Source organism: Acipenser ruthenus, chromosome 22 (assembly GCF_902713425.1).
Source record: "Acipenser ruthenus chromosome 22, fAciRut3.2 maternal haplotype, whole genome shotgun sequence".
In the NCBI taxonomy this organism is placed as follows: Eukaryota; Metazoa; Chordata; class Actinopteri; order Acipenseriformes; family Acipenseridae; genus Acipenser; species Acipenser ruthenus.
The window spans coordinates 15,075,197-15,094,161 of NC_081210.1; the positions used below are offsets into that span (position 1 = coordinate 15,075,197).

The 18,965-nt window shown below is 46.6% G+C and overlaps 1 protein-coding gene across 3 annotated transcripts in view; it reads right to left on the reverse strand.

The window, feature by feature from the left end:
* Positions 1-18,965, reverse strand: part of LOC117431429 (protein phosphatase 3 catalytic subunit alpha-like) — a 372,740-nt gene that overhangs the window by 8,345 nt on the left and 345,430 nt on the right. For all 3 annotated transcript variants that reach the window (XM_034927042.2, XM_034927041.2, XM_034927043.2), the window contains exons 9-12: positions 12,443-12,568; positions 11,658-11,735; positions 8,279-8,363; positions 5,286-5,383 (exon numbers count right to left, since the gene is read on the reverse strand). In XM_034927042.2, the coding sequence (XP_034782933.1) occupies positions 5,286-5,383; positions 8,279-8,363; positions 11,658-11,735; positions 12,443-12,568 (387 nt within the window). The remainder of the gene's footprint in view (positions 1-5,285; positions 5,384-8,278; positions 8,364-11,657; positions 11,736-12,442; positions 12,569-18,965) is intronic.

Here is an 18,965-nt window from a genome sequence, read left to right on the forward strand (position 1 = left end):
TCCACTGTTTTGGTGTCAGTTACTTCCTGGTCCGTGACGTCATCCACTTCACCTCTGCGAGCCAGACTGCCACATATGGTGTCCTGTGTGGGACAAACAACGCCTCCAAGAGCTGGACCAGGACAGAAAAGTGCGTTTTTTTTTGTTTGTTCGGTTTTTTTTTTCAAATTAAAAATGGGGAAAAGTAGCCGGAGGAGAAAGCAGCAGCAGCAACAACAGCAGCAGGAGGCGCAGCAACAGCAGCCTTACCTTGCCACACTGGATGTCTGCCTCACCTGCCTGAAGGGTGAGGAGTGGTGCTTCGCGGTTGGTGAGGTCGGGCACGTGGCACCAGACCAACCCCCTCCATGGCAGGAGATGGAGGAGCCTGAGCGTCCGGCGTCAGGGGGAGAGGGCCCGCTGGCTAAGAGGAGTTCACTCTCTTCTGAGGGAATCTGGGGCTGGCTGGTGGAGCCTGGGAGGAATGCTGAAGAGGCCCTCCCCGATGTGATCAACCTCCTGTGGGCCAGAGATGGAGAGCGATGGGAAGCCTGGGAAAAGCAACACTGCCCAGTGTCCCTCCCGGAGGTTGCAGACATGGTAATCCGCTACCTGGCTGCAGATATGGCAGGGCTACCACTATCTCCAGCTCCATCGGGAAAAGCCCAGTCGCTGCCATCTCCAGCGCCAGAGGGAGAAGAGTCATCGCTGCCTTCTCCAGCACCAGAGGGAAAGGAGCCATCGCTGCCGTCTCCAGCGCCAGAGGGAGAGGAGCCATCGCTGCCGTCTCCAGCGCCAGAGGGAGAGGAGCCATCGCTGCCATCTCCAGCGCCAGAGGGAGAGGAGCCATCGCTGCCGTCTCCAGCGCCAGAGGGAGAGGAGCCATCGCTGCCTTCTCCAGCGCCAGAGGGAGAGGAGCCATCGCTGCCATCTCCAGCGCCCGAGGGAGAGGAGCCATCGCTGCCATCTCCAGCGCCCGAGGGAGAGGAGCCATCGCTGTCATCTCCAGCGCTCGAGGGAGAGGAGCCAGTGCTGCCGTCTCCAAAGCCAGAGGGAGAGGAGCCATGGCTGCCGTCTCCAGCGTTAGAGGGTGAGGAGCCCTCGCCACTGCCTCCACCGCTGTGGGAGGACTGCTTGCCCCTCCCACCTCCACCAGCAGAGGGTGAATGCCTGCTGGTTCTGCCTCAACCGCCGTGGGAGGACTGCTTGCCCCTCCCACCTCCACCAGCAGAGGGTGAATGCCTGCTGGTTCTGCCTCAACCGCCGTGGGAGAACTGCTTGCCCCTCCCACCTCCACCAGCAGAGGGTGAATACCTGCTGGTTCCGTCTCGGCTGCTGTGGGAGGACTGCTTTCCCCTCCCACCTCCACCAGCAGAGGGTGAATACCTGCTGGTTCCACACCCACCGTCATGGGAAGGACTGCTCCTGCCCTGCCTCGCACCACCCAGGGATGCCTGCATCGGATCGCCTGGGGCTGCCTGTTGCTCCACATCGCCTGGAGAGCCACCAGGCGTCAGGGGGAGAGGGCCCGCTGGCTAAGAGGAGTTCACTCTCCTCTGAGGGAATCTGGGGCTGGCTGGTGGAGCCTGGGAGGAATGCTGAAGAGACCCTCCCCGATGTGATCAACCTCCTGTGGGCCAGAGATGGAGAGCGATGGGAAGCCTGGGAAAAGCAACACTGCCCAGTGTCCCTCCCGGAGGTTGCAGACATGGTAATCCGCTACCTGGCTGCAGATATGGCAGGGCTACCGCTATCTCCAGCTCCATCGGGAAAAGCCCAGTCGCTGCCATCTCCAGCGCCAGAGGGAGAAGAGTCATCGCTGCCTTCTCCAGCACCAGAGGGAAAGGAGCCATCGCTGCCGTCTCCAGCGCCAGAGGGAGAGGAGCCATCGCTGCCGTCTCCAGCGCCAGAGGGAGAGGAGCCATCGCTGCCATCTCCAGCGCCAGAGGGAGAGGAGCCATCGCTGCCGTCTCCAGCGCCAGAGGGAGAGGAGCCATCGCTGCCTTCTCCAGCGCCAGAGGGAGAGGAGCCATCGCTGCCATCTCCAGCGCCCGAGGGAGAGGAGCCATCGCTGCCATCTCCAGCGCCCGAGGGAGAGGAGCCATCGCTGTCATCTCCAGCGCTCGAGGGAGAGGAGCCAGTGCTGCCGTCTCCAAAGCCAGAGGGAGAGGAGCCATGGCTGCCGTCTCCAGCGTTACAGGGTGAGGAGCCCTCGCCACTGCCTCCACCGCCGTGGGAGGACTGCTTGCCCCTCCCACCTCCACCAGCAGAGGGTGAATGCCTGCTGGTTCTGCCTCAACCGCCGTGGGAGGACTGCTTGCCCCTCCCACCTCCACCAGCAGAGGGTGAATGCCTGCTGGTTCTGCCTCAACCGCCGTGGGAGAACTGCTTGCCCCTCCCACCTCCACCAGCAGAGGGTGAATACCTGCTGGTTCCGTCTCGGCTGCTGTGGGAGGACTGCTTTCCCCTCCCACCTCCACCAGCAGAGGGTGAATACCTGCTGGTTCCACACGCACCGTCATGGGAAGGACTGCTCCTGCCCTGCCTCGCACCACCCAGGGATGCCTGCATCGGATCGCCTGGGGCTGCCTGTTGCTCCACATCGCCTGGAGAGCCACCAGCTACAGGGAACAAGGGAGAAGTGGAGCTCCCGCTGCCGCCTCCATGGCCAGGGGCTCCCCTCCCGAGTTCACCTCCCGAGGGTCCGCTGCCGTCGCCTCCTGAGGGTCCGCTGCCGCTGCCGTCGCCTCCCGAGGGTCCGCTGCTGTCGCCTCCCGAGGGTCCGCTGCCGCTGCCGTCGCCTCCCGAGGGTCCGCTGCCGTCGCCTCCCGAGGGTCCGCTGCCGCTGCCGTCGCCTCCCGAGGGTCCGCTGCCGTCGCCTCCCGAGGGTCCGCTGCCGCTGCCGTCGCCTCCCGAGGGTCCGCTGCCGTCGCCTCCCGAGGGTCTGCTGCTGCTGCCGTCGCCTCCCGAGGGTCCGCTGCCGTCGTCTGGGTTCGCCAGGAATGCTGCTTCGCCTGGGGTCGCCAGGGATCCTGCTTCGCCTGGGGTCGACAGGGATCCTGCTTCGCCTGGGGTCACTACACTGTGGTCGGAGCCCCACGGAGGGGAGCTGCCGGCTATGAAGAAAGGGGGGGAGGTCAGGAGACCAGCTCCCCCAGCCTCACTTTCGCGGCTGGAGATCATGTGGTCGGAGCCCCACGGAGGGGAACTGCCGGCCTTGAAGAAGGGGGGGGAGGTCAGGAGACCAGCTTTCTCGCCACACTTTCGCGGCAGGATAGAGTGTGGAGGGAGCCCCATGAAGGGGAGCTGCCGGCCACGGAAAAGGGGGGGGAGGTCAGGAGACCAGCTCCCCCAGCCACACTTTCGTGGCAGGAAATACTGTGGCTGGAGCCCCGTGAAGGGCAGCTACCAGTCATGAAGAAGGGGGGGGGGGAGGTCAGGAGACCAGCTTCCCCCGCAGCAATTTCGCTGCAGGAGAAAGGGTGGCCGGAGCCCCACGGAGGGGAGCGGCCGGCCATGAAGAAGGGGGGGCAGGTCTGGAGACCACCCCCAAAAAATTTTTGGCCAGAGGAGCCGGCCGGTGCGCGGGCCTTTGGAACGCTACGGCTGTTTGGGTGGGAGGAGGACATCCCACCGTGGCCGCCACCTTTGGTCCGTTGCTGCCCCTGTTCCTGCGCCGGGACTGCTAACCGGGACTTTGGGGACTAAGGGGGGAGGTGGCCGAAAAGGCCATGTGTGCTGCGCACAAGGGGGGGCATGTGTGGCGGAGTGTCCCGCCCCTATTTATTATTATTTGTATTTTTGTTTGTGGCGCGGGTAAAAGCGCCACGTCTTTTATTGTTATATTTAAAAAACCCCGTGAGGATGCATGGCTGATCAGCTACTGATTATTTAACTAGCTGACAGTCATGCATCCTTATCAAACGCGTGCAGACTCTGGCCGAGGGATAATAAGATAATTACCAACTAGTTAATCCCTCGGCCAGAGTATATAAACCTGTAGCTCTCTGCACTTGTTGTTGGGTGTACAGAGGAGAGTACGGGGAGCGGAGAGAGCGAGTCACATTTGGAAAAAACAATTGCTAAAACGTGCTGGATTTTCCAGCACGACACTTACTTGTTTGTTTGTTGATTCGTTTGGCCCTCGTGCCCCTTTGTTTTGTGTTTTGTGTTTTGTTTAAATATTTTGTTTGTTAATAAATACGCTGAGTGCTACTGCACTCAGCTTCACCCGCCCATCCACTGTTTTGGTGTCAGTTACTTCCTGGTCCGTGACGTCATCCACTTCACCACTGCGAGCCAGACTGCCACACCACTTCAGTTGGTATTTGTTACCTAACTAACTGTCCAGGTCTAGAAGTTCTGCTATGAGAACGTCTGGAAGATGAAGGCTGCCCTTTGTTTATGAAGCCGATTCTCAAATACCCCGTTTCCACAGCCGCCAGCCCTAAAAACATGTGTTTCCACTGCTGCACACATCGGCCCTGGCTGGCCGCAGACCCTTTCTCTCTATCATACCATATCCACATCATGACGTAGCAGGGAGGCGTGTGCTGGATAAGAAGCTGGATAAGAGCTACACATTAGCACACGTGAATTACAGCGTGGAATGACATCATCCTCACTATCTTCCAATGCAGCGCAATCAGAGTCACTTTCAATCTGTCTTCTTTTAGAGGCTAGGACAATTAGTGGCTGTCTAAAATCATATGTAGAATGAAAATCAAAATAGCGACAAATGTTCTTTCAATTGCAGCATCCACTGCTCAGAATTTTTTTTTCTGAATGTAGTATTGCTACTGGTTTCTTTAAAACACCCACAATCCTCCATAGCCTGGACGTCGCCGGTTCGAGTCCAGGCTATTCCATTGACGACCGTGGACGGGAGCTCCCAGGGAGCGGCGCACAATTGGCCGAACGTCACCCGAGAGGGGGGCTTACCGCTCACCAGCGACCCCTGTCGTCTGACCAGGTGTCTGCAGGATTGCCTGTAAGCTGCCCAGGGCTGTGTTGTCCTCCGACACTGTAGCTCTGAGGTGGCTGTATGGTGAGCCTGCAGTGTGTGAAGAAGCAGGCGGTTGACGGCACACGCTTCAGAGGACAGTGTGTGTTCGTCTTCGCCCCTCCTGAGTCAGCGCAGGGGTGGTAGCGGTGAGCTGAGCCTAAAAATAACTGGACATTCTAAATTGTGAGAAAATAATAAAAATAATTGCAAACGACTAAATTTAAAAAAAGAGTGTATTTGAAAGCCTTTGTTCTCATGTTGTCTGGTTGTATAGTCTGAAAACAGTAACATCTCCACTCACCATTCTCTAAGGTTTGCTTGCCTCCAGAAAGCACCCCACTAGGAAGCATTCCAGTCGGAGTCAGACCTTTTAGTGTCAAAACGTTCTCGCTCTCCTCTCTGCGGAACACAGTTCACATGACACGGTTAGCAGCTTCAGAGACACTCCAGAGCTCATATTTGTTGCTTATTATTTGTGTTATTGACTGCAATAGATTTATGTTATAGCAGTAACAAACACATGTATAGTCTCTCATCAACACAAATCTCACAAATCCCTTTTTGCAGGTTTTATTTTCATTCCTGTCACAACGTCCTGTGCCAAAAGAGGCGGATTTCCTCAGCAGAGCAGACACACACATATCTCTATAGATACCCCTCAACTTTGTCCTTACAAAGGCCCTAAAAACAACTTCAGTGACAATGTGTCCACAGCTTTCTTTCTTGTTGTAGACATTAACCTTGCAGAGGTGTGAACAGCACTAGTTACAGCAGCTCACATAGACAAAGAAAAAGTAAAACGTGGACAATATGAGAAGAGCCTTTTTAGAAGGTAATGAAAAGATGAGAGCATAGGGCAGAAATGTAGATTTGGTGATATCTTAAAGTAATTGATGTTAAAAAAAAGAATGATATATATATTGTGGCAGAGCTCTGCATGTAAATATAGTCTGGGTGTTTTGTATGTGTTGTGGTGGTGGTTGGCAGGGACGGGGTTAATTCGTGTCCCTGCCACAAACATGTGAGAATGTGGCTGTTCCCAAATGAGATAATTGTCAATTGGGAACAGCCACATACTATAAAAGAGAGCTTCCAGCTCCATTAGATCAGAGATCACCAGGGAGCTAGTTTGTGAAGAGAACTGCCAAGTTCATGAAACACAAAGGTCCTGTGTAAAGTTGCATTTGTCTGTGAAAAGTGTTGATAAAGGTTTGTGACTGGTAAATGGCTTAGCCATCCAGTCTGATAGTGAGGGACTGTTTAACGTGAAGTTAGGCTCTATGCTTGAGCTAGGCTTTTGTTTTGTTTATTTTTTGTGTTGTAAAAAATAAAAGTGCACGAAAGTGCTTCACTGTGCAATTCTTGTGTCTGGGTCTGTCTTTTAAAGGGCAAACAAGCTGAGTACGGAGAGGCTACGTTACTATACATATATATATATATATATATATATATATATATATATATATATATATATATATATATATATATACACTACCAGTCAAAAGTTTTAGAACACCTCCATTTTTCCAGTTTTTATTGAAATTTACGCAGTTTAATGTCTCAATGTACTCTGAAATTAAAGCATAGAACAAATAAACAATTGGAGATAAAAAAAGACATCATGGAATTGTTTTGTTTAACAAAATTTAATCTAAATTTTTGACTCATCAAAGTAGCCACCTTTTGCAGATATAACAGCCGAACACACTCGTGGCATTCTTTCAACAATGGAAATCAAATATTGTTCGGAAAGTTCTTCCCAACACTGTTGCAGAAGTTCCCACAAATGTGTTGCACTTGTAGGTTACTTTGCTTTCACCCTTCTGTCCAGTTCATCCCAAACCAGCTCGATGGGGTTTAAGTCTGGAGACTGTGCTGGCCATTCCATGATTTGAAGCCTACCATCTTGTTCTTTTCTTCTAAGGTAGTTCTGACATAGCCTGGAGGTATGTTTTGGGTCATTATCTTGCTGTAGGATGAACCCCTGACCAACTAGGCGTATACCAGAGGGTATTGCATGGCGCTGCAAAATGCTGTGGTAGCAGTTTTGGTTCAGGGTGCCACTCACTCTGTGCAAGTCGCCGACTCTGGATCCAGCAAAAGAGCCCCAGACCATCACGCTTCCTCCTCCATGTTTGACAGTTGGTGTCACACACCGAGGAACTATCTTTTCGCCTACTCGACGGCGTACAAAAACCCTGCATGATGAACCGAAGATTTCAAATTTGGATTCATCGGTCCATAAGACCTTCTTCCAGTCTTCAGTAGTCCACTGGCGGTGCTTCATGGCCCAGGCAAGCCTCTTTTTCTTATTTTGCCATCTTAGCAATGGCTTTCTTACTGCCACTCGACCTGTCAAACCTGCAGCTCGAAGTCTTCTCTTCACAGTTGAAACTGAGACTTGCTTACTTCGACCAGTGTTAAGCTGTGCTTGAAGCTGTTGTCCTGTGAGCCGCCTATCACGCAAGCTGTTGACTCTCAAAAACTTGTCTTCTGATTCTGTTGTGGCTTTGGGTCTGCCAGACCTCTTCCTGTCAGTTTCCTCCAGTTTCCAAGTGCCTTTTGATGGTGTAGGAAACTGTACTCACTGACACCTTGGCTTTCTTTGCAATTTCTCTAAAGGAAAGACCTACACTTTTAAGGGTTATAATGGTCTGTCTGTCTTCCTTTGTTAATTGCCTTTTTCTCGCCATTATGAGAGCAATATACTACTTCCTGCAGTACAATACTGTCCAAATAATGCTTAAGAGGGTGTAGTAACACAGTCTGTTCCAACACTGCTTTTATACAGACAGAGGGTTTGTAAGTAATCAACAAAAGTTGGGACACCTGTAGGAATTGTTAGCATCAACTTTCAAGGCTTAATTTACTTCCATTGCTGCAGAACAGCTGTAAGTTGTTAACCCATTACTTGTTCCCTGAAAAAGGCCTTTTTGTATAACTCTGAAATGTACATTATTTTTCAGTTTTTGGTAACCTAAACTTTTTTTTTTAACCTCTGGCAGTTTACCGCTTACCTTTGTACCATTTCAGGTTATTCACTGGACTTGAACTGCTTAAATTTCAATAAAAACTGGAAAAATGGGGGTGTTCTAAAACTTTTGACCGGTAGTGTATATATATATATATGGTACTACTTTAGGTTAAAAGAAGCTTTCAGTTTTTATGCAGTTCATTGCAGTTCAAGTTTATTGTAAACACAGTGAGTGGTTTGCACTGAAACGTCCCTGTAGCGTTAGTCACTGCACAAGTTCATTTGAGTTTTTCTAACCCTCCTGTACTCGCAGTACTTACCTCAAGACTGAAAACATTTTGGCCATCTTGCCAATGGCTCTTATCTTGTTCCTGATCACTTCCTTTCGAGCAGCAGCAGCATTGGCTAAGAAAAGGAAAGAAATATCTTACTTCTGATTAATCAGTCTCACATTACAGGTGGAATCACAGGATGCAATGTGGATTTCTAATAGGCAGTGTTGTGTGATACATAGTTGTTATGAAATCTGACCCCTGTTGGTGAGATGAGGTTACAAGCTATAGAACCATGAATGCAGACAGGCCTCTCCCTGTTACATTGGTACCCGAACCCGGATCTCGTAGATTGGCTGCGGAGTTTAACGGGGGAGGAGTGTAATGGGCAGTGTTGAAAGGTTAAAGTTGGAGGAGTGTAATGGGCAGTGTTGTGAGGTTAAAGGGGGGAGGAGTGTAATTGGCAGTGTTGACAGGTTAAAGGGGGAGGAGTGTAATGGCAGTGTTGGAGGTTAAAGGGGGGGAGTGTAATGGGCAGTGTTGTGAGGTTAAAGGGGGAGGAGTGTAATGGGCAGTGTTGACAGGTTAGAGGGGGAGGAGTGTAATGGGCAGTGTTGTGAGGTTAAAGGGGGGAGGAGTGTAATGGGCAGTATTGAGAGGTTAAAGTTGGAGGTGTGTAATGGGCAGTGTTGTGAGGTTAAAGGGGGAGGAGTGTAATGGGCAGTGTTGAGAGGTTAAAGGGGGAGGAGTGTAATGGGCAGTGTTGTGAGGTTAAAGGGGAGGAGTATAATGGGCAGTGTTAAGAACATAAGAAAGTTTACAAACGAGAGGAGGCCATTCAGCCCATCTTGCTCGTTTGGTTGTTAGTAGCTTATTGATCCCAGAATCTCATCAAGCAGCTTCTTGAAGGATCCCAGGGTGTCAGCTTCAACAACATTACTGGGGAGTTGGTTCCAGACCCTCACAATTCTCTGTGTAAAAAAGTGCCTCCTATTTTCTGTTCTGAATGCCCCTTTATCTAATCTTCATTTGTGACCCCTGGTCCTTTTTTCTTTTTTCAAGTCAAAGAAATCCCCCGGGTTGACATTGTCCATACCTTTTAGGATTTTGAATGTTTGAATCAGATCGCCGCGTAGTCTTCTTTGTTCAAGACTGAATAGATTCAATTCTTTTAGCCGTCTGCATACGACATGCCTTTTAAACCTGGGATAATTCTGGTTGCTCTTCTTTGCACTCTTTCTAGAGCAGCAATATCCTTTTTGTAACGAGGTGACCAGAACTGAACACAATATTCTAGGTGAGGTCTTACTAATGCATTGTAGAGTTTTAACATTACTTCCCTTGATTTAAATTCAACACTTCTCACAATATATCGAAGCATCTTGTTAGCCTTTTTTATAGCTTCCCCACATTGTCTAGATGAAGACATTTCTGAGTCAACATAAACTCCTAGGTCTTTTTCATAGTTCCCTTCTTCAATTTCACTATCTCCCATATGATATTTATAATGAACGTTTTTATTGCCCGCATGCAATACTTTACACTTTTCTCTATTAAATTCCATTTGCCATGTGTCTGCCCAATTTTGAATGCGGTCTAGATCATTTTGAATGACCTTTGCTGCGTCTGACCTGTGTCTGCCACTCCTACTATTTTTGTGTCGTCTGCAAATTTAACGAGTTTGCTTACTATATCAGAGTCTAAATCATTGACAGGTTAAAGGGGGGAGTGTAATGGGCAGTGCTGAGAGGTTAAAGGGGAGGGGTGTAATGTACAGTGTTGAGAGGTTAAAGGGGGAGGAGTGTAATGGGCAGTGTTGACAGGTTAAAGGGGGAGGAGTGTAATAGGCAGTATTGACAGGTTAAAGGGTAGGGGTGTAATGGGCAGTGTTGACAGGATAGAGGGGGAGGAGTGTAATGGGCAGTGTTGACAGGATAGAGGGGGAGGAGTGTAATGGGCAGTGTTGACAGGTTAAAGGGGGAGGAGTGTAATGGCAGTGTTGGAGGTTAAAGGGGGAGGAGTGTAATGGGCAGTGTTGACAGGTTAAAGGGGGAGGAGTGTAATAGGCAGTATTGACAGGTTAAAGGGGAGGGGTGTAATGGGCAGTGTTGACAGGATAGAGGGGGAGGAGTGTAATGGGCAGTGTTGACAGGATAGAGGGGGAGGAGTGTAATGGGCAGTGTTGACAGGTTAAAGGGGGAGGAGTGTAATGGCAGTGTTGGAGGTTAAAGGGGGAGGAGTGTAATGGGCAGTGTTGACAGGTTAAAGGGGGAGGAGTGTAATGGGCAGTATTGACAGGTTAAAGGGGGAGGAGTGTAATGGGCAGTGTTGACAGGTTAAAGGGGGAGGAGTGTAATGGGCAGTGTTGAGAGGTTAAAGGGGGAGGAGTGTAATGGGCAGTATTGATAGGATAGAGGGGGAGTGTAATGGGCAGTGTTGACAGGTTAAAGGGGGAGGAGTGTAATAGGCAGTGTTGACAGGTTAAAGGGGAGGGGTGTAATGGGCAGTGTTGACAGGATAGAGGGGGAGGAGTGTAATGGGCAGTGTTGACAGGATAGAGGGGGGAGTGTAATGGGCAGTGTTGGAGGTTAAAGGGGGAGGAGTGTAATGGGCAGTGTTGACAGGTTAAAGGGGGAGGAGTGTAATGGGCAGTGTTTTGACGTTAAAGGGGGAGGAGTGTAATGTGCAGTGTTGAGAGGTTAAAGGGGGAGGAGTGTAATGGGCAGTGTTGAGAGGTTAAAGGGGGAGGAGTGTAATGGGCAGTGTTGACAGGTTAAAGGGGAGGAGTGTAATGGGCAGTGTTGAGAGGTTAAAGGGGGAGGAGTGTAATGGGCAGTGTTGTGAGGTTTTATATCAATATGAATTTTGAATTGTATGTACTATTGATAAATGTTAGGATAGATTTTAATATCAATATGACTTTTGAATTTGAGTCCAATGAAAGATAAAATCAATTCTAACACAATCTTAAGTAGAAAAGCAGCTCTCTAATGTAAAAACAACAGGGTACGTAATATGCTTTTTCTAATAACAAATAGCTAATGGCATAACACTTCTGAAATGATCAGTGTCTTAGATGAGCCTCCATTATGCCCCAATAATTATGTTACATACAGATTTGTAATATTATCAAGAAGACACATGTTAATCTATAGGCCTAAGACTGAATTGACTTTTTTTTTAATAGTAAACAGTAAACAATGACCCACATCTGAATCCAAGCAAACATTACTCAATTTATCACCTGATAATATGTCATATAAATTAGGGTCTCAATAACTGAAAATAAAAACAAATAAAACAATCATTAATAAGACTTTTAAAACAGTCTTTAAAAATTATGAACTTCTACTCTGATTGGATGTTTCATTACGATGACCAAATCAAAAGAACTGTTCAATAATACCCCCCCTTTGAGGGTTCTTACCATCAAAGATTTCATCACCGTCGTTCATGAGCTCATCATCGGAGCAGATATTTAACACATTCACTAGCATCTCTGTAACTGCAAGGGAATGAAAGTGTGTTAGCGTTAGGAATGCCACCTAGCCCTACAATTACATGACACTTTAACACCGGCCAGGCTTGGGTGTGCAGCCTCTGTCAACTCCTCTCTCTAAACCACCAACACATTGATTTCAATTGACATATGAAGGGAGTGTGAACTGTCAATAAATGAAGTGAACTGTTTTACTTACTAGTTACCAAAAGCACATACCTGTCCATCAATCAGACCTGTGCAGCATGCTGATTTGCTTTATTTGTCTGATTGGGCGGGACTGTGTGAAGCAGGCAGAAATAAGAAATAAATGGAAAGCGGCCCCCGAGGTTAAATGAAAAGCACGTGGGTGAGTGTAAAGCTATCTGGAATGTACAATACTATTTGATCAATATTTTCACCCTATCAAATTTCAAGCAATCCCATTTGAATCAATGTTGTTATGTCGCTGCCGCAGCAATTCAAAATATTCAATCTGTTTAATGAAGCATTGTAACCAGAGAGCATCATTTAAGATGAACATGTTTGCTTTCTTTCAAAACTGCACACCTGAATAGATTTCCATGGTGTGGAGTGAATCACTTTAAAGTAGAGATACATGATGTTTAGTGAGCATGTGAGTGGGGTAGAGCAGGCAACAAGCAACCCCAGTGGTCCTGGGGAATTATTTTGAACATTTATACTTTAGGAATGGAAAGTTCAGATCCACGTACTTTTTTCCCCAACAAATGGCAAGGACCAAGTAAAGACATCCATGAAGTTTGGAAGCCAGTAGGGATGAGGGGAGCAGTTGAACTGTCGAATATTCATGACATTGTTTTCATACTTCAATACTGCAGCTGAAAACAAACATTAGAAACAGGAATCAGTAAGACTCTGCACTTGGTGTAAATTGGGTATTATTTGCTGCTAAATCCCCACATGTGTGTGTTTGAAATAACAGCAAACAGTGACAATACAACAATCTGCATTTCACTTTATGAATACATCATTTAGTTCAGCATTGTGACCAAGCGAAGCTCATCTTTTTATTTTGCATTGAGAGCAGTGTCTCCGGGTGCTGTAGTCATTTAGAAATATACTTTGTATTGCTCGCCTGGACAAAAGTATAGAATTATGACTCTTGAAATGACATGCACATCTTCCACTAGGTATGGCGCTGACTTGAATATATTTATAGTTTTTTCATCACTTATACTTTTTAGACTAATTTTGATTGCCCTTTATTAGGAACTACAGGCTCCAGAATGCACTGCATTTCAGTCAGCCCCTGCCTGAAATACATTTGGTGAATTTGAATTTAGTGTACTGGTATAATCTCATTAAAACAGTTGATAAACAATGTTTGACAGTCGTTCCATTTTGTAATTTGCTCTCTTGTCAGGTGATCGTCACTATTGCAGTGTGGCAGTATTTATTAAAGCAATGAAGCACTTTGTGTCAGCCAAATATTGCATTGCATTGAAATTCAAAACATAATAACACACAAAAAATAAGAACATTTACAAACGAGAGGAAGTCAACCGATCCATCAGTGCTCGTCCGGTTCTAGCAGCTGTTTAATCTCAAAACGTTGTCAAGTTGGGTCTGCAAACATCCAAGTGATTGAGTCTCAACAACAAGACTAGGTAGGCAGCCCATTCCATAGCCTCACCACTCTGTGTGTGAAGAACTACTTCTCTGCTTCATTTCCAAATGTGTCCCCTGGTCCTGGTTTCTGTTCTGTACCTAAGGAATTGATTAGGATGACCTATGTCAACTCCTTTGAAGATGTTAAAGACTTCAAGCAATATAAGCATGTGATGGGGTGCCAGCTCGCCCCTATAATTTGTGTATTGTTGTTATTTTTACTGTTTTCATTATGTTTTTGTGATTCTTGGTTTGTTTTGGATTGGCAGGGAGGGGGTTAAATTCCTCCCTGTAAAAATGCATGTGAGAATGTGGCTGGAGCCTTAAGTGTTTAATTGTTAATTATTAGTTAATTGGGCTCCAGCCACAGACTATAAAAGACAGCTGAAACCCTTTGTTAGGGAGAAGAGTTTTGGGGTGAGTTTGTTTGTTGCTGTGCTGTGCTGTGCTGTGCTGTGCTGTGCTGTGCTGTGCTGTGCTGTGCTGTGCTGTGCTGTGCTGTGCTGTGCTGTGCTGTTTTGAAAAAAGAAACTGTAGTGAAGGCGAATGCCCAGCCTACATTTCTGTATTTTTGTTTGAACCTTTTTGTTGGCCCTTGTGCCTATTTATTTGATTATTTTTTGTTTAATAAAGATCATTATTTTGTCCATCCACTGTCTCTGAGCCTCGAACCTCTGTCATCCTGCCACAAAGCAATATAATAAGTGACGATAAGAAGGGGTGAGTCTTATCAGCCTTTACCTTTAAAAGCCACAGCTGGAGAATTTAGAGCATTTTACAGCAACAGGAGTAATGCCTGGATAACCCTGGCCCAGAGTGATCCCCCTGTGCTGTAAAATGGTCTGGTCTAAATCAAGCTGTGGTTTACAGGTAAACACCATCAATGGTCAAGTAGACAAATCTTTGTCTAAAATCCTGATGAAGACAACACATCCTCTCAACAACCCCTAACCCTTCACAACACCTAACACATCCTCTCGACAACCCCTAACCCTTCACAACACCTAACACATCCCCTCAACAGCCCCTAAACCTTCACGACACCTAACACATCCTCTCAACAACCCCTAACCCTTCACAACACCTAACACATCCTCTCAACAACCTCTAACCCTTCAGAACACCTAACACATCCTCTCAACAACCCCTAACCCTTCACAACACTTAACACATCCTCTCAACAACCCCTAACCCTTCACAACACCTAACACATCCTCTCAACAACCTCTAACACTTCACAACACCTAACACATCCTCTCAACAACCCCTAACCCTTCACAACACCTAACACATCCTCTCAACAACCCCTAACCCTTCACAACACCTAACACATCCTCTCAACAACCTCTAACCCTTCAGAACACCTAACACATCCTCTCAACAACCCCTAACCCTTCACAACACTTAACACATCCTCTCAACAACCCCTAACCCTTCACAACACCTAACACATCCTCTCAACAACCTCTAACCCTTCACAACACCTAACACATCCTCTCAACAACCCCTAACCCTTCACAACACCTAACACATCCTCTCAACAACCCCTAACCCTTCACAACACCTAACACATCCTCTCAACAACCTCTAACCCTTCAGAACACCTAACACATCCTCTCAACAACCCCTAACCCTTCACAACACTTAACACATCCTCTCAACAACCCCTAACCCTTCACAACACCTAACACATCCTCTCAACAACCCCTAGCCCTTCACAACACCTAACACATCCTCTCAACAACCCCTAACCCTTCACAACACCTAACACATCCTCTCAACAACCTCTAACCCTTCAGAACACCTAACACATCCTCTCAACAACCCCTAACCCTTCACAACACTTAACACATCCTCTCAACAACCTCTAACCCTTCACAACACCTAACACATCCTCTCAACAACCTCTAACCCTTCACAACACCAAACACATCCTCTCAACAACCCCTAACCTTTCACAACACCTAACACATCCTCTCAACAAAATCTAACCCTTCAGAACACCTAACACATCCTCTCAACAACCCCTAACCCTTCACAACACCTAACACATCCTCTCAACAACCCCTAACCCTTCACAACACCTAACACATCCTCTCAACAACCCCTAACCCTTCACAACACTTAACACATCCTCTCAACAACCCCTAACCCTTCACAACACTTAACATATCCTCTCAACAACCCCTAACCCTTCACAACACTTAACACATCCTCTCAACAACCCCTAACCCTTCACAACACTTAACACACCCTCTCAACAACCAAGCCCTCGGCCTCCTAACACCCCAGCTGCTGAATGCTATTGCTTCATCTAATCTGAAGTGTTGAAATGCTTCTCAAGACAGAGGAAATCCATCACTGCTAAAATACAAGTACCAGACATTCTGCATTATTGTTTTGTCAGAAACAGTGAAATAGTAGAATTGGTTCTGCTATTGTTCTGTGTGCTCAGCAAGTTAACAACACATTCATTCATTAGGTTGTGTTAGCCCATTAAAAAAAAAAAAGTATCATTTGCTTTGTTACCAGAGTAAGGGATTTCCTTTTGAGAGTTTGTCATGACTGATTTATTTTCAATTCCTGGACCATGTCCACACTTACTGTCATGTTTTGTTTAGATAACAATGTGTTTACATTTCCACAGTCACGTTGCAGTTTTGCCCATGCTTTTCCAATGGTCATACTATGCTTAAAGTATGTGTACATGTTTTAAAATTTGCTTTACCACACCTTGTTGTGATTTTGGGCCCTGAAATCATTCCTGTTGCAGTGAGAACATGCTTGCTGTGTGCAGCCCTCAAATCATTCCTGTTGCAATGAGAACATGCTTGCTGTGTGCAGCCCTCAAATCATTCCTGTCGCAATGAGAACATGTTTGCTGTATGCAGCCACTTTTTGCAGTTGCTAAGATGTGGAATGGATGAAAGTCATCTCACATTTTGCAACTCCAGTGTTTAATGAAGGAGACTGTCTTGAATAGTAGTAGTGTCTATCTCTACACATACTTAGGTTTTAATGGTCTAATGCAGACACTCTTAAACTCTATATTAACCCCACTTATGGTGACAGGCTGTGAATAATGCAGGTATAAGAGTGTGATGGGGTGAAGACTCCTCACTTGTAAACGGGTTCTTTATTTATTGTGTTAACCTATTTTTTGTACTGGTACTTGTTTGCATTCATTCCCATATTCTGCAGTATAAATGTGTTTAATTCCACCAGCTACATCATCAACAGTATCATCTTTATTGTCATATCTGTTGACTTTTTGTATAAATGTTCGATAGTGTTATATATTAACTGGACCCAGCAAAGGGTTAAGTTTGGGTTTGATTTAAAATACTTGCGTTTCTATGTGAGAATGTGGATGGAATGGAGTAAGATGGGGGCTTGATTGCTCTATTTCATTTTTCAATGTGTTTTAAATGATGCAGGTCTATACCAAAATAAGCACTATTTGCATGTGAGGGTTTTTCTTTCCCTGTCACAATCCTTATTTCATGGTTCATATTTTCTTGGACGTTTTGTTCTTGTGTCTCCTACAAGTTCAATCTAAATTAGTATTGCCGTGTCGTTTGATACATTGATATTAAGCTATATACAATATAGTTACATGTGCAGCAAGAATCAAAGACACAATTATATAAAGACACAGGAGAGAGCTGTATCGAAGAGGCGTTTGTCATTCCTGAATTAGCACGAGGAAACGTCCTTGCTTAGCAGGACACCTGGACTCACCTAAGGTAAATATCAGAAACTGCAAAAGGAACTCAACTGTTCTAACAGCTGGCTTTGTAAAGTACAGCACAAGGCACGCCATTCATTCTCATTCCATCAGCACACTCTGCTCTGCAATGATATTGGAAATATCTCAGTTCATTTAGACCAGGAAGAAGTGCTCAGGCTAAAAAATAAATGCATCACTTCCAGTGGGGCCACCAAGCCAATACCATGGCTAAAATCTTATTCACGCTGTTTGGAAGTCAATGAAGAGTAACCAAGACCCAGTGATTTAAAACCTGGCCTCTTCATTGCTTCAAAACAGCTCACACAACATTTGTTAGACTTTTTCTAGCCTTTTGTAATTTAAAAACAGGTCACATTTTTTAAATTGAAATCTACCCTTTAAAAATGGGTGTTTAGTCAGTGTGGGCGTGAAGAGGTACTTCCATAAACAGGTCTATATCCTCACAGGGCGCATGGTCAGCAGGGTCCACTGTAACAGGTTGAACAGTGCCTGCTTCTGACCCTCGATGACTCCGGGAGTCCCATAGTCTGTGGTGCAGCGCTCCCTGTGGAATCCCCTGGCACATCTGAGAACTTGCTCTCTCTCCTGACTGTGTGTCATTTAAAAGTAATGGATTGCAACCGCAGCTTAACTTCCGTCCACATAAAACCATGTACTTCACAATTATCAGTCAAGTAACACACAATTAGTGGACTACCAGTCGACTGTCACTTTTCTTTTCTACTGATTGACTGTTCAGTGCTACCCTAGTCACCAGTGTTTATGTAACCCTGCAAACAGTGCCTGTCTTTTTGGATAGTATCTAAATCATAGCCTGCGGGTTACAGAAATGACCTGGAAGCTTCAGGCACTTTATTACAATCTCTGTGAAGTTTGTAATCAGGCTATCATTTAGGCTGTAACACATCTTTTCTTTTGGGCAGTAATTGCGGGTTGCTCAGCAACGAATAAGTTACCAGTCAGAAAACAATAAGCGCATTCCAGCATTTCACCAACTGCCTTGGGATCTCCTGCAGCTGAGAGGTGACTGTTCCCTGATTTAATATCTCATCTCATTAGCTGCACAGTACAAGCACCCACTCACTGCAGTGCAGGGGGAGGAGTCATGATCACTGCAGTGTGGGAGGAGGTGGGATCACTGCAGTGCAGGAGGAGTCAGGATCACTGCAGTGTGGGAGGAGGCAGGATCACTGCAGTGCAGGAGGAGTCAGGATCACTGCAGTGTGGGAGGAGTCAGGATCACTGCAGTGCAGGGGGAGGAGTCTGGATCACTGCAGTGTGGGGGAGGAGCCAGGATCACTGCAGTGTGGGGGAGGAGTCAGGATCACTGCAGTGTGGGAGAGGTGTCAGGATCACTACAGTGTGGGGGAGGAGTCAGGATCACTGCATTGTGGGGAAGGAGTAAGGATCACTGTAGTGCGGGGGGCAGTGTTGTAATCGAGTCACAACAACTGGAACTCAAGTCGAGTCACTGGGGGGTAAGACTGGTATTGTAGCTCCTGTTTCATAAACAGATGTAAAATACCCCAGCAGTGCAAACAATCTTTTTTTTACCAGTGTAATAATTGATCTGTTCACCCACTATGGCAAAATCCACAGACCACTTCTTAAAACTTCATTGAAAACAATACAGCTCTGTCCTCAACCTTATTTTGTCTGGCAATGTTGATTGTACCTATTCCCAACATTTTGCTGCTGTGGTCTGGTCTGACCATTTCGTTTTAATGAATGTATTCATTAAAAGAGCTAAACGTTTTTAACCAAACTAACTCTAAAACATCTATCCAGCACATCCTGATGTATTGAATGAATCAAACATGTCTAGAGCTAATTAACTCAACATCAACAAAGATGAC